This window comes from Dendrobates tinctorius, unplaced genomic scaffold (assembly GCF_039654945.1).
Source record: "Dendrobates tinctorius isolate UK_male_01 unplaced genomic scaffold, ASM3965494v1 ptg000032l, whole genome shotgun sequence".
NCBI classification, from domain to species: Eukaryota; Metazoa; Chordata; class Amphibia; order Anura; family Dendrobatidae; genus Dendrobates; species Dendrobates tinctorius.
Genome location: NW_027361700.1, coordinates 4,442,501 through 4,457,701, shown reverse-complemented (window position 1 = coordinate 4,457,701; position 15,201 = coordinate 4,442,501). Strand labels below are relative to the sequence as shown.

The window sequence follows — 15,201 nt, the reverse complement described above, 5'->3', positions numbered from 1 at the left end:
AAAAAATAAATATAATATGGATAATATGTAATTTGTACACTGTTCACTCCTGCTTGTTTTTCTGTAAACCACACATGGGCCTTCGTCACAGTAAACAGGTTGTGATCCTATTTTTTAATTTTATATTGAAGCTTCTAATGAGCGTGTGCAAAGGTGATTGTAGAGGAAGGGGTGCTGTGATATCTCTTGTGATTGGTGGAACCTGTGCAGAACTGACAGTCTTTCCTATCTCAGAGGATCTGACAATCAGGTCTAAGTTGTGTTTTTGTTTTTTTTTTCAAATCAAGATTGGATTGTGGGAAAAACACTCGTAGAATGTAAAAATAAAAATAGAGTTAAACAAGAAGTCATTTTCTGATGATAGCCTCCCTTTAATTTAGATGAGGAGGTCAGCAGCCAGCATTTATTTCCTTGTGCACAAGTTATAAGAACATGAGGTGTGGGCGACAGTGTTGGGTAGAGGGATCAGGTGCTGAGAAAAAATCTAGAACTGGGGTCATCCAAGGAAAAAGTTAGATTAGGGCGGCATAGAAGAGTTAGGTTAGGGAATGTGATGGGCTTCCATAAAAAGATATTTATTTTGGGTCATGCTTAAAACGGTGGATGTTAGGAATTAACCTAATTGCCCGTGGTAGTGCATTCTAGAGAACCGATGCAGCATGAGAGAATTCTTAGCAGCAAGTGCGGAAGTTAAGGATTTTGGAGGTTCTTGTTTTCAACAAAGCCTGATGGTGTCATACACAGCAGTGAGTTTAAATGAACTCTGCTGCTTTTTTCCTGAATGTGTACGTCTTCTCAGAAGGGCACACATCCGTACCAGACCAGGTTTTAGTGCCTGCCTGAAAAGATGGTCCGTTTCAGAAAAAAAGACACAAATGGAATTTATTTGAACTTGATTGCGTCCGTAGAGAATAGTAGTCATTAAAAGACAAGTAAGGAACGTTCCTGCGCTTTGGGTGAGCAGGAGCTCTCTTCCTGCTTCCTTACTTCTGTTTCTTGCTTTCCTGTGTCCTGCTTTGTGTTTTACACTCCTCTCATTGAATGACCTAATCCACTGTAGTTTTGGTGACAGCAAGCCATCAATAACTATAGACCGGGATCGTGATTGTGGATCACAGCCCCCATAATCCAGGAAATATCTGGGGGCTTTGATGCACATTAGTATGAAGAGCACTATTATTTATATGCACACGTCAGTCTCTTCTGGTCCCTGCTTGTATGCTCCCATATCTTGTATGGACCTGTCCATGCTCTCCATCCTCACACCTGACCCTGCTCTTCCTACTAATATTCCCATTTTTAGCTTTTCTCCTGCAGATTTGCCATTTCTTGCTTCCTGGTTTCCATTATATGTTAAGTGCTAGCAGCTCGTGAGATCAGTGCAGGTTTAACCCTTTTTTGCTTTGACATAACAGGCAGTAACCCATTTCTGAGTAGCAGTTGCTCTTCTTAGTTGTGTTATGGGGAGGTTTAACATGGTGGGGTGTATATTTAAGGTAAGTGCGAAATGAACACCCACCAACCCCTCCCCTCATTTTTTTTGGCTGAATTAGCTTACTTGAATGCTGCTTAATGCTAGAGTAATGCTAACCTAATGTGTAACCGGTAAATGCTAGTATAAGGCTATGTGCACACACTGCGGAATCACCTGTGGGTTTTTCCCCGCGGAACCGTAGGTAAAGTGACCTGCGGTTTTCCTGCGGTTTGGCCTGAGATTTGGCCCTGCGGTTTCACACCTCTACTATGTTAAAGGTGTGAAACCACAGCGGAATCCGCAGAAACAATTGACATGCTGCGGTTTATAAACCGCGGAAAAAAACGCAGCGTGAGCACTGCGGTTTTGAAAACCCATAGGGTTACATGGTACAGTACCATGTCTGCGGAACTGCTGCGGTTCCGCAAGGCCAAAACCGCAGTGGAACTGCAGCAAAAACCGCAGCGTGTGCACATAGCCTAAGATGGTAAGATCGGCAGATTGCTATTATGATTGGTGCCCGTCTTTTATCAATCAAAATAGGTTTTGAAGCGGTTATTGGCATGCAGGTGGTGTCCTGACTTCACTCTCCTTTCTACCATCTCATCAGTCTTCTGCGCGTTGTGTCGAACTTGCTGAATCTTATCAGGAGGCTGCATCCTAACAGATTGCTAAGAAATGAACTAGTATATAAAGATTTTACATGAAAAAAGTAAGAGGTTTTCGTCCATACGTGTAGGATCAAACAAAGCCTCCTGCATCGATTGATGAATTGGGTTTATTTTTACATCGTACCTGGCACACAGGATCCAGCCCTCTGTGACTGTGTTTTTAGGATGCAGCCCTCTCCTATAATTCATCAGAATTTATACTGTTTTTATACTTTGCTTAAATGTAGTCGCCCTTGTATCTTATTTTATATTTTAGGGCTGTATCCCTTCGTTAGTAATTACATTGTAGTTAAATTTTTAGTAAGAATAGTCCGATTAGTCATGAATCTCTCCTTTAAGATATCGTAGGGCCCCTACCCACATGAATGGTGCTCCTCTTCATCCTATTTCCCCCCTTCTAACTCTCCCAGGGGCTACAAGGGCCCCTGCCCACATGAATGGTGCTCCTCTTCATCCTATTTTCCCCCTTCGCCCTCTCCCAGGAGCTACAAGGGCCCCTACCCACATGAGTGGTGCTCCTCTTCATCCTATTTCCCCCCTTCTTCCTCTCCCAGGGGCTACAAGGGCCCCTACCCACATGAATGGTGCTCCTCTTCATCCTATTTCCCCCCTTCTTCCTCTCCCAGGGGCTACAAGGGCCCCTACCCACATGAATGGTGCTCCTCTTCATCCTATTCCCCCCTTCTTCCTCTCCCAGGGGCTACAAGGGCCCCTACCCACATGAATGGTGCTCCTCTTCATCCAATTTCTCCGTCGTCTCTTTGGGGGACACAGATACTGTGGGTGTATGCTTCTGCCGCTAGGAGGCTGACACTAAGTGAAAAAAAGAGGTTAGCTCCTCCTCCGCAGTATACACCCTCGCCCCTATTGCGGGCGGAAATCAGTTTTTTGCTTAGTGTCCTATGGAGGCACACACAGTCTGGATCTCTCCATACTATTTTTTTCTAGTTTACTATGAAGATGAGACAGGGGCAACGCATCCTATTGAAAGGATCCGATTTCCCAAAACCATCAACCGGCGAGCACATGCGAGTATCCCTCCACGTATCCTTTCCCGCACCGAAGGACATATCTGGGACTTTTTCCCCAGTCTTCTATTTTTGTTTGTTATTTTATGAAGATGAGACAGGGGCAACGCATCCTATTGAAAGGATCCGATTTCCCCAAACCATCAACTGGCGAGCACGTGCGAGTGTCCCTCCACGTATCCTTTCCCGCGACATGGGACATTATGCCAGACTTAGCCCAGTCCACCCCTAGATATTGAAACCATGGGCTTGCACAGAGGCACAAGACTAGTCTGTGCGGCCCCCACTGCTCCACCAACGCTAGACGGCGGTGCTGCAATGTGGCGGACGGTCCCTCTCCTCACCCCCTGAAGGGGTTAGATGGAGCTAGGGTGCCTGCACCGTCCTGTTTTTTATCAAAGACCCCCTCACATACCTGCGCTCAGGCTGAAGAGGATCATCGGTGAGGAGAGGGTCGGGGAGGGCTCCTGCGAAGATTTCGGGCTGGAGCCCACAGCCGCAGCAGGCGGCGTCCACTAGCATGCAAGAGAAGGACTGGATCCGTCAGGACAGGAACGCTGCGCTGGTCAGTAGCGCCATTTTTTGGTACCGCGCCCCCCCCCCCCCCCCCGGTTGGGTAGGGGTAAAATTGAGGCCGCGGCTTCGGCCGGAGCTAGGCCGCGGCCGGAAGTTCCGCCCTCGGGGCCGCGTGTCACTTCCGGCAGCCCGCCCCGCACGCGGCGGTAAAAATCAAAGCCCCGGCTTCGGCGCACGATTTAAAGTAAGCATCCAGGCCGGGGGGGCGCAGGACTGGGGTAAGTGCTGCCCGAGAGGCCATGCTAGGGAAAAACGAGGGGCTACCTCTTCCCCATATCCCCAGCAGCGGACAGATACAGCATGTCCGAAAAAAGCAAAGACGCACACGTTCTTTTACGCGGCATGCATCTCTTGTCGCACTGCGTTTCCGCGGGCGCAGAGCAGCGTTTATGCGAAGCCTGCGAATCCAAATGCGCCCAGGAGCCCTCCCCTGCGACCGCGACCAATGTGTCAAATCCCCCGGAGTGGGCCCGATCACTGTCACGGTACATGGTGTCGCTTACGAGAGCAATAGAATCCCTTCAAGCCCCAGATAGGGGCAGGGACAGTGTCGCCGCCTTTAGAGGGAACATCCACCTCACAGGAGCCTCCGGCCTGCAGGGGCCGCCCTCACTCCAGGCAGACCCGGGGGAAACAAATCCACACGGTGTCGCCCAGTTCATCTGGTGCCTTTTGGCATCCGTAAGATCTGCTTCTCGCTCCCCGTCACCAGTGGTTGATAGCGAGCAGACCTCAGATTGCGACTCAGACGAGCCCATTGACCTGGACACTCCAGAGTCATGTGAAACAGTGGACAGCCTCATAGAAGCCATTAATCAGACCCTGGGGATTGAGGATGATACCGCAGCGGCTACGGGACATAAAGTGGCATGTAAACGAGTGAAGCGGCCGCACAGAATTTTTTCCTCTCACCCTGAGTTTGAGGACATAGAACAGCGGCACAGAGAACGTCCAAAAAGGCGTTTTTCTTGGGTTAAAGGGCACTCGAAACGCGTTATCGGTTTGCTCCAGACCTCCGTAAACAATGGATGGAATCCTCGATAGTGGATCCTCCGGTTTCACGCCTGGCCACTAAGACCCTGTTATCTGTCCCTAGGGTTTCCTCGATTAAAGATCCCACGGACTGCCTTATTGAGAACCTAGCTCGTTCAGTATATGAGGCGTCAGGGTCTGCACTCGCTCCCTCGTTCGCAGCAACTTGGGTAGCCAAGGCTATGATATCATAGTCAGAAACATTAAACAAGGTCGCGCAGGAGCAGGATCTACCTGCAGAGATCTCGGAGGTCACAGGTCAGATGACGATAGCCGGAGATTATGTAATGAATGCGTTTTTGGATGCGGCCAATTGTTCAGCACTTGTTGCCGCTAATGCAATCTCTATCTGAAGAGCCCTATGGTTGGGAACATGAGCCGATTCTACTTCCAAGAAGTCCTTGACTTCCCTGCCTGATCAGTGCGGCCGCCTATTTTTGGATCAACTTATCTCCGACTCCACAGGAGGAAGGAGCGGGTTTCTCCCCCAACAGGTTAGATCGTTATTTCGTCACCCGGTTCAGGCACGTTTTCGGGCCTTTCGCAGTGCCACCGGCCATTCTAGGCCGGGCGTGACTGCATTGGTCAGGTGGCGGCCGCTAAGCAGCCTGAGCCTGGTCCGGGACACGAATAGGAGACGGTCTGGGGTCATGCGTTAAAAGACTCCGGGTGGACTACGGGGCCCAATTCCGCCACCTCAGGCCGCCCCAACCAGGATAGGGAGCGGCAGGTCATATAGAGCCAACCCATTGGGGAGAATGTGTGCTCAAGAGGCCAGATCGAGGGGACCCAGATCCTAAGGATCATCGGCCAAATGACTCAAGGTCTTTACCAGACGACACCAGCAAGTGGGCGGCTGCCTACTCTGTTTTCACCGCGTCTGGGCCAACATCGCTCACGACGCATGGGTAAAAGAGTTGGTGTCCTTAGGTTACAAAATAGAATTTGTCAGATACCCTCCAAGAAGATTTTTTTCCTTCCCGGCTTCCCAGGGTGGATACCCAGGTAAGGGCTCTATTGGGAGCCATCAAGTCGCTTCTGCACAACGGAGTCATTGATCCAGTGCCGGAACATGGAAGAGCTTAGGGGTTCTATTCAAACCTTTTTGCGGTCCCCAAAAAGGACGGGTCTGTCAGGCCTGTTTTGGACCTAAAGCTTCTGAACAAATTCATCAGGATCAGACATTTCCGGATGGAGTCTCTCTGTTCAGTCATAGCGGTCATGGAACAGTGAGAATATTTGGCCCCAATTGACAGCCATGACGCTTTTCTGCATATTCCCATTTTTTCCTCCTCATCAGAGGCGGCTACGCTTCGCCATCAGCGATCAGCATTTTAAGTTCGTAGCGCTACCCTTCGGGCTAGCCACGGCTCCCAGAGTGTTCACAAAGGTTTTGGCAATTGTCAGGGCCACACTGCATTCTCGAGGCATAGTCGTCTTGCCTTATCTGGACGACCTCTTGGTCAAGGGCCCGTCAATACGGGCATGTGAGGAGGGTGTCAACATCACGCTAGATACTCTTGCCGCTTAGATGGTTGGTCAATGCAAAGAAATCATCCCTTGTGCCAGCTCAGAGGATCTCCTTCCTAGGGATGATCTTCGACACTTGCTGAGGGTTGATAATTCTCCCTCAGGAAAGGGTGCTAGTCTCCGGCAGGGAGTCCGGACACTACGCCAACCAGTCCCTCATACCATCCGATCCGCGATAAGGATCCTAGGGAAAATGGTGGCAGCAATCGAAGCGATACCTTTCGTCCAGTTCCATCCTTCACCCTCTGCAGCACGTCTCGTGTCAGCCTGGGACAAGAATCCTTTCACGCTCGATCGGCGGTGCAAACTGTCCTCTCAAGTCAGGCAGTCGCTCGGATGGTGGATAACCAGTTCCTCTCTGGCCTAGGGGAAACCTTTCCCCCCAGGTCATGGGCTGATAATGACAATTGACGTCAGTCTCCTCGGGGGGAGCGGTGTTTTGCCACAACACAACCCAGAAACGGTGGTCGCCACAGGAGGCACGCCTCCCGATCAACTTATTGGGGGATACGAGCAATTCGGCTGGCTCTGCAGAGGTTTCATCACTTGCTAGCAGGCCGTCCCGTCCGGATTCTATCGGACATCGCCACGGCGGTGGTTTACATAATTCGTCAGGGGGGCACCCGCAGCAGAACAACCATGCGCGAGGTGGAGCACGTTCTTCAGTGGGCCGAAGCAAACCACTCGGTGATTTCGGCTGTCCACATCCCGGGAGTGGAAAATTGGGCGGCAGACTTCCTCAGCCGGCAGGGTCTTGCATCCGAAGAGTGGTCTCTACATCCCGAAGTTCTTCAACAGATTTGTCAACTGTGGGGAGCTCCGGATGTGGACATGACGGTTTCCAGAGTGAATGCCAAGGTGCCCACATATGTCTCTCGGGCCAGGGACCCCCAGGCATTCGCGGGGGACGCGTTGGTTCTGCCATGGAACCAGTTTCGCCTCCCATATCTATTTCCCCCACTGCCACTACTCCCGAGAGTCAGCAAAGGGATCAAGACGGAAGGGGGGCCGGCGATTCTGCTGGCCCCAGACTGGCCCCTTCGAGCGTGGTACGCAGATCTAAGGTAGCTGCTCGCCGACGTTCCTGGGTGCCTGCTTGAGCGTCCAGATCTACCGTCTCAAGGGCCAATTTGCCACCCGAACTCAGGGTCCCTGTGTTTGACGGCAGGGCCGTTGAATCTCGGATTCTAACCCAGGCAGGGTTCGGGAGCAAGGTGGTCGCTACAACGATTAGTGCCCGGAGGCCTGCTTCAGCATGAATTTACCACCACACCTGGAAGGTGTTCTTTGCTTGATGTCGAGGCGCGGTGTTTCTCCGCTAAGATTCTCGATCTCCAACATCTTGGTTTTTCTCCAGTCGGGCTCAGAGAGCCCGGATAGCTCAGTCGGTAGATCATTAGACTCGGGCTTTGCCCCAGGTTTCCGCAGGAGACAAATGTCGGCCTTATCCGTCCTGTTCCAGTGCAGGGTTACTGCCAATTTGCAGGTGAAAACTTTTCATGCGGGGAGTATTCCACTTGATACCTCCCTATATGGCGCCGATGGACGCCTGGGTTCTTAACATGGTCTTAAGCGTTCTGCAGGAAGCTCCATTGGAACTGTTTCAGGATACCTTTCCTGGAAAGTTGTTCCCCTAGTGGCCATCACTTCCATCAGGCGGGTTTTCAGAGCTGGCGGCTCTATCCTGCCAAGCTCCGTTCCTCACTTTCCATAGGTATAAGGTGGTCCTCAGACCAGCCCCTCTTTTTCTGCTGAAGGTCGTGTCCTCTTTTTCACATCAATGAAGATGTTGTTTTGCCTTCATTTTGTCCAGCACCGGTGCACCGTGTGGAAGAAGGCTCTTCACACGTTAGACCTGGTAAGAGCCCTCCGGAGGTACGTTTCACCGACGGCACCCTTTCCTCAGACGGACACGCTGTTCGTGCTCCCTGAAGAACGCAGGAAGGGACTCGCTGCCTCAAAGTCGATCATAGCCAGATGGATTCGTTTGACTATTCAGGAGTCCTACTGCATTAGAGGCACGCCGATTCCAGCAGGGATCAGCGCGCACTCTACTCAGGCATTGGGCGCCTCTTGGGTGCTTCGGCATCAGGCTTCGACGGAACAGGTTTGCAAGGCAGCAACCTGGTCCAGCCTGCACACATTTGCCAAACATAATATCCATGCTAAGGCCTCGGCGGATGCAAGCCTGGGTAGAAGGATTCTCCAAGCAACGGTGGCGCATCTTTAAACAGGAGGTGAATGTAGCTTGGATCGGTGAGTCAATCTCCCACCCAGGGACTGCTTTAGGACGTCCCACAGTATCTGTGTCCCCCAATGAGACGAAGGAGAAACATGGATTTTTGTGAGTACTCACCGTAAAATCCTTTTCTCCGAGACGCTCATTGGGGGACACAGCACCCACCCTATTAGCCAGTTGGCTCTTGTTTAAATGAATGTGTTTACTTATTGGATATAAGGGTGGTGTTTTCCTTTGGACATGTTGTACCTGTATTAAGGCTGATTTGTTGTCCTCCTACTGCTTTGGCACCAAAGTGATTTCCGCCCGCAATAGGGGCGAGGGTGTATACTGCGGAGGAGCTAACCTCTTTTTTTCACTTAGTGTCAGCCTCCTAGTGGCAGAAGCATACACCCACAGTATCTGTGTCCCCCAATGAGCGTCTCGGAGAAAAGGATTTTACGGTGAGTACTCACAAAAATCCATGTTTCCCCCTTCTTCCTCTCCCAGGGGCTACAAGGGCCCCTACCCACATGAATGGTGCTCCTCTTCATCCTATTTCTCCCCTTCTTCCTCTCCCAGGGGCTACATATATGTCCAGGTAGTGGAATATATATATTGTAGCCCTCCGATGTATACCTTTGATGAAAGACTTTAAAATGTGTTGTGAATAGTCCCTAAGAAGATTAAGGAGAAGAAAAAGCTCACTGGTGGTTTTCTCTGTTCACTCTTTCTGCAGTCTGCCATGTAATGTGATAAATAGAGGCTGTAGAAGCTAAACTGTGTAAAAAATTTTAATGAAGCCCTACTGTAAAAATAATTTGACAAAAAAGGTGACCATGTCCTTTTAAAATGACTAGGAGTAATGTCGGAATACAGCTCTAAAATATCCAATTCTTGTTTTTAGGTGGTGTTGTTTTCCATTCATAGCATCAAGCTATTGTTGTTCTGTCTATTTCTTCATTTTCTCTCTCCATTGCTCCTTTTTTTTTTTTCTTGCAAGCATTTAATATTAAGGTTTCCAGGCACATTATTGTATCCAAGTTTTGTAAATCCATTTCATGCAGAATCATATTTTTTGTCTTTTTACTCCTAAGGTCAAGTACTTCAGCCGTTGTATCTAGTATACTTGGTAGGCTAGATATAGACAAGTGCGGACATACATTAATATACATACTTGTGTCTTAAGTATAGACCCCTTAAAGATCAAATTCTGGGTCTGAAAGAATTTTTCCATTCTTCTCACCATCTTGCTTTTAGCGTGATGCTTATGACACAAGACAGGAGATCTGTAGCTGAAGCATAGCTGCTCCTTGTAGGTTAGCACCTTCCTGTACATGAATCTGGACAGTTACAGCCTGGAACCCTTAATTATCTTTTGCTTTTTTGTTACGTGTGCACATTTGTCTTCCTCATGCTGATGTAATCAGTGTATAGCCCCCCATAGCCGTGCTCATTTTCTATCTTTCATTTAGCCCGGGTATGTGATTATATCTGTGCCTCTTTTATTTGACCCTCCAATAGAGTACTTTCCGCAGTGTTGTGGTGGTGTGGTTGCTTTGTGAAGATAAATGCTTGTTTTGAGCCAATTGCTGCTGCAAATAGGTTATTCTGCATACAGGATTTAGGGGAACATTGGGCCTCATTTATCAAAACTGTCTAAGCGAATGATCTGCCCACGTTGCTTATAGGACCCAATCACTCTGCAACTTTTCATTTTTCTAGAATTCTTTCAGAAATGTAAGATCAGGCTCTGATGGGTTTCTGTGAGTAACAAGGCTAGATTTTTTCGGTTCAACTGGTTTGCTAAACGAAGTCCAGTGTCTTTCATTGAAAACTATACCCACAATGTAATGGGAGTGCAGTCCTTACTTTAATTTACAGCCCCATCACAACATTAATTTCACCTACTTATTGTCATGGAAGCTATAACAGAAAATAAGGGATTCCGAGATATGAGCCAAAAAAGGTTCCCAGGACCCAGGTCTAATGTCCATGATGGTGCTGCTGGACCAGGGCAGTGAGACGTTTCTTGGCTGACACTCGAATTCTGGCATCCTGGCCAGCTCTTAAGAATACTCGGCCCCCCCAGTGTCATGGCATTGTGGTGGGGATCAGATCATGATGTCTCATAAGGCTTAAAAAAAAAAAAGAAAAAGGCAATCGCAAGATGCGGTCAGTACGTTGGTAATGGAGTACCAGCCAAGAAAGTTTGTATTGCCCTGGTCTGGTTGCAACAGAGAATCGTTGTGGATGCCAGTCCAGGGTCTTGCATATCTTTATGCCAAGCGCCAATTGCTCCAAATCTGGTACATTGCAGTATGTAGCCTGATGGAGTCACAAATGTATTGTCAGTGTTCACAATGGCAGCTATGCATGGATTCCCATAAAGAGAGTAAGTTAATTACATCACAAATTGATCAGCTCCTTAAAGGGATTGTCTTGCCCTGCTTCGTTTTGCACCATGAGGACATGTGCATGATGCCCTCTGCTAGTGTCCAAGCAGGTGTGTGATGTCATCTGTATTGCTCCCCTATAAGACTAGAGCTTGCGGTCACTGATTATACCCAATCTCTCTTTAAAAGAGCCATAGGCAAAATGACTTTCTTACATGCAGCTTTTGCTCCCCAATGGGGGCCGCTGAACTAGCGTTACAGACCAATCCTTCATATTCATACAGCACTCATTTCCACCCAACTTATATAGGCTGGTTTTAGTCATAAATCGAATAGCTTCATGGGACCTGATCATCCATTAACCCCTAAAAGTACAATTAGAAAAGCAGATTTGTGCCCATAACAAGCTCCAATCTGTGCTCCTTTTAAGATCCCACTTGCCGGCTGATGCAATCTGCTTTGGGAGGAGTGATCACTCATACGATTAGTCAGTCCCAATACAGTTTGGATACTGTCGGTAGCACCTTCCCTGTCTGCTGATGAAATGTGCTGCTGATGGCGATATTGGCTCCGCTGACTAACGAGCGGCCAATCGCTGCTGTATATACACAGTCCAGTGGTGGTGATATTAGGTGGGCACGTGCAGGCTATTACCAGCCCCTGTAAGCGGGCTTTAAATGGCTTCTTCAGTTTGGGTATCTAAGTTGTTAATTAAAGTCTAATGCTGGGAACTGTAAATGTGGAGTATCAAACTTGGAGCTTTCGCTACAAGAAGCAATAATGGCAAGAATGCCCGCCAGTTTTATTTCACCATAATGAAGGCTTTTACATTCATGGGTATAGTGTTCACTTCCTCTGACATCCTTGTCACCCTTATCCCTATTCTGCAGCCCATAACTGCTTAATGTCTTTGATGAGATTTCTTTCCAAGGTCTGTGTATTAATGCAATCTGTTCTTTAATTCGGTTTCAGGGTTCAACTCTGAAAATAATTTTCCCTAACCGTGTAGTTGAGAAAATGATTAACGTCTTCTAACACACGCCTGAGCCCAGACTCCTGTCCTTTTAGTCAAAGTTAACTATCCTCAGTGAATGGAGTGACTGCCTTGATACATAGACATCCCCACTTTAATCTCTGTGTACCCCTTTCACCTGGCTCTCATGCCTGCCCCCCATGGCCCCTGCATGCCACTAACTGGTTTGATTAGTTATTAATTGGTTTGTGAATTCAGGCTCAATTGCATCATCATCAGCAGATGGCGGATCCGGATCTACTGGAGGAATCGTCTTCGCTGCTGGAGCCCAGCGAGATGGGAAGAGGAGCTCCGCTGAGACTCGGGTTGGTACAGAAGCTGCGCCTTCCACACACTTAGGGCAATAATCACATAAATGGTAATGCGGAACCTGAAGGAGTTTTCATAAACTTCAAAATAGTGGCATATTGCTCTGATGTACCAAAAATGATTGCTTAGGCACCACATCCGTTTTCCCAGTGCTAATGGAGAACGGCTGACCAAGTTTCCTTCCTGGAGTCACCCATAATTTACTGTAAAATTGTCTTTACTACAATTTTTGGGGAACTTCAGTGTTTCCTTGCATGAAAATATGTTGAAAGGAACCATTCAATCAGTGCAAATTTGACCTGTTTTTGCTGCCATTTTAGTGCACATTGTGAGCTATGCCACAACGAGCCCAATTTTTTTACCTACATAAAGTGACCAGTGTCACTGTCACTTTATGTAGTAATAACTCTGGAACGCTTCAATATATCTCATTGGTCTTGAGATTTGTTGTCATGACACGTTATACTTTATGGTAATGGTAAATTTAGGTTGATATGTTTTGCGTTTTTCTAAAAATATCAGAAATTATTGATTATCCCTTTTAATCTAGGTAATCATATCACATGACAACATTAATAAATAGCATTTCTCTCACTTCTGCTTTACATCAGCACCATTAGTAAAATGTAGTTTTATTTTGGTAGCCTTTTAGAATGTTTAAAGGGAATCCCTTTAAAGGGAGAATCAAAAGTCCTAATAGAATCCTTATGGGATGCACAATTGGGTGATATCTTTACATGATATCACTAAAAATGGGTGACAGATTCCCTTTAAACATGAAGCAATAATTTTTCTTTTTTTTTTAAGGAAATTTATGAAACTTATTCTTTTAAGGGATCTGTTCAGTTTTAATATGGCTACATATTGGAAACCCCCAAAAGTGAGACCATTTTAAAAACCGCACCCTTCAACGTATTCAAAATTGCTGTCAGGTAGTTTATTAAAACTTCAGGTGCTTTTTCGGAATTAATGCAAAGTAGGATAACAGGAGTGAAAAAAATTATTTTTACCATCTAAATGTTAATAACTTCTGAACAGGTCACAATATCTAGCTGACATAAGGCCATTACTTGCCCGTGAATTGCCATGGCTAGCATCAGGACCGTGTCCTGGTGTCCATGGGGTTAAATAGGGAGCCACCACACAGTTTACCTTCTAGATTCTGTAGTCATTATTGACAGCAGCATTTAAGGGGTTACATGACCATAGTCCGTGGCGCCACTGATCATGGCTGTTGCGGCAAGTTGTCAGCTGTAGTGTACTAATATCGCGTGGATTGATACCCTTTGGGGGATGCTTGTCTCTTATATCGCAGGTCAGTAAAAAGACGTATCGATGGTTACAGGGGTTGACTAAGAAAAGAGGAAAGGAATCTATAGGAAAAGTTTTGCCAGCAGAAGTGGTCCATTACCTGATTGGCATCCTGGAATGTTTAAAGCTGTCCTTAACCCCAGTTGATGAATGATTTTACAAAAAATGAATTTTAATGCCAACTCGCACCGTATGCCAACTAGTTCTTTCCAATGAAGGAGGTGGAGAGGCACAGAGTAATGTCATGCTGCCCACTCCTTATTCTGTACTATATGGTGTCATTGATGTGCCTGGCTGGGGATGAGGCAGCCTGACTAGACACCGCAGTATATTCACCTTCGGGAGCAGATTCCGACCAAATGAATTGGCGTATGGCAAAATGACAAATTGGCGCTACTAAAGACACCTTTAGAGTTTGCAGAAAGAGGTCCATAACAAAGGGGGCAAAGACATTCTGACCATTTTTGTTAAATTTTTCTTTGGGCATTAATCATATATATTTTTTTTTAGAATCCCTTTAATATTCTTTAACTTTGTACTATTCTCCCTTATGTGTCTCAGGTTTGTGGCTGGCGTGATCAACCGTGAGAGGATTCCCACATTTGAAAGGATGTTGTGGCGGGTTTGTCGGGGTAATGTGTTTCTACGACAGGCAGAAATTGAAAACCCTTTGGAAGATCCAGTGACGGTAAGAAGACTTCTCCAGTATTTTTCAGTTATCATGGCTGTTTCTTGATAGGTGAAATAAATACGCTAGGTCTAAAATAATGGCGTTTGTTCAGGCTTACAGTAGTTGACTATAAATGGGGCCTCTGGTTCTATACATTCATGGTGTGTGTGTGTTAAGGCCATGTTGTGTGGTTTGAGGCTGTGCTGTGTGTGTGATGAGGCCATGTCATTGTGTGTGTGTTGAGGCTATACCATGTTCTGTGTGTGTCTGTGAGATGAAACCACGGTGTGTGTGATCACGCCATGTCATGCCGTGTGTGTGTTTGACAAGGCCAAGCTATGTTTTACTGGTGTGTGTCTGTGAGATAAAGCCATGGTGTGTGTGTGTGTGTGTGTTGAGGCAAAGTCATGCCGTGTTTTGTGTGAGATAAGGCTGTGATGTGTTTTGTGTGTGAGAGTGATGAGGGCATATCAGGCTGTGAGGTGTGTGTGTTTGTGTGATGAGGCCATGTCATGTTGTGGGCTTGATCAAACTGTGCTGTGTGTATGATGAAGCTGTGCGATGCGCATGTGGGTTGGGTGTTGTGAATTCACTTTCTGGCCTGCCTCTGGTTGCTAGTGAAGGTAGTTGAGCTGGTTGTATTGACAGAGGAGTCGCGAGCTCTCTTTTCGGGCTTCCACTGGTGGTTACAGGAGGTAATGGAGCTGATCTAATTGACAGAGGCCTGCCACCTGATAATGACAATATATGTTTGGGGGCTGTCTATTCCATTGGGGTCTGCTCTGGGGCAGTTTAGATTTCCCCTTTTCTTGCTTTAGGCTTATTTAGTTCTCCGGCTGTGTCGAGGCATCTAGAATCATCGTAGGCACGCTCCACGGCTGCTGCTAGTTGTGTGGATAGGATCAGGGGTCTGCAATCCGCTTAGTTACCAACCTCTCTGGTTTTCTGTAGCT

At 47.3% G+C, this 15,201-nt stretch overlaps 1 protein-coding gene across 7 annotated transcripts in view; it reads left to right on the top strand.

The window, feature by feature from the left end:
* The window catches only part of ATP6V0A1 (ATPase H+ transporting V0 subunit a1), a 167,717-nt gene that overhangs the window by 92,898 nt on the left and 59,618 nt on the right, over positions 1-15,201 (top strand). For 4 of the 7 annotated variants that reach the window (XM_073572337.1, XM_073572330.1, XM_073572334.1 and 1 more), the window contains exons 6-7: positions 12,157-12,263; positions 14,140-14,266. In XM_073572337.1, coding sequence (XP_073428438.1) covers positions 12,157-12,263; positions 14,140-14,266 — 234 coding nt within the window. The remainder of the gene's footprint in view (positions 1-12,156; positions 12,264-14,139; positions 14,267-15,201) is intronic. The other 3 variants (XM_073572336.1, XM_073572331.1, XM_073572335.1) reach the window with 1 other exon arrangement.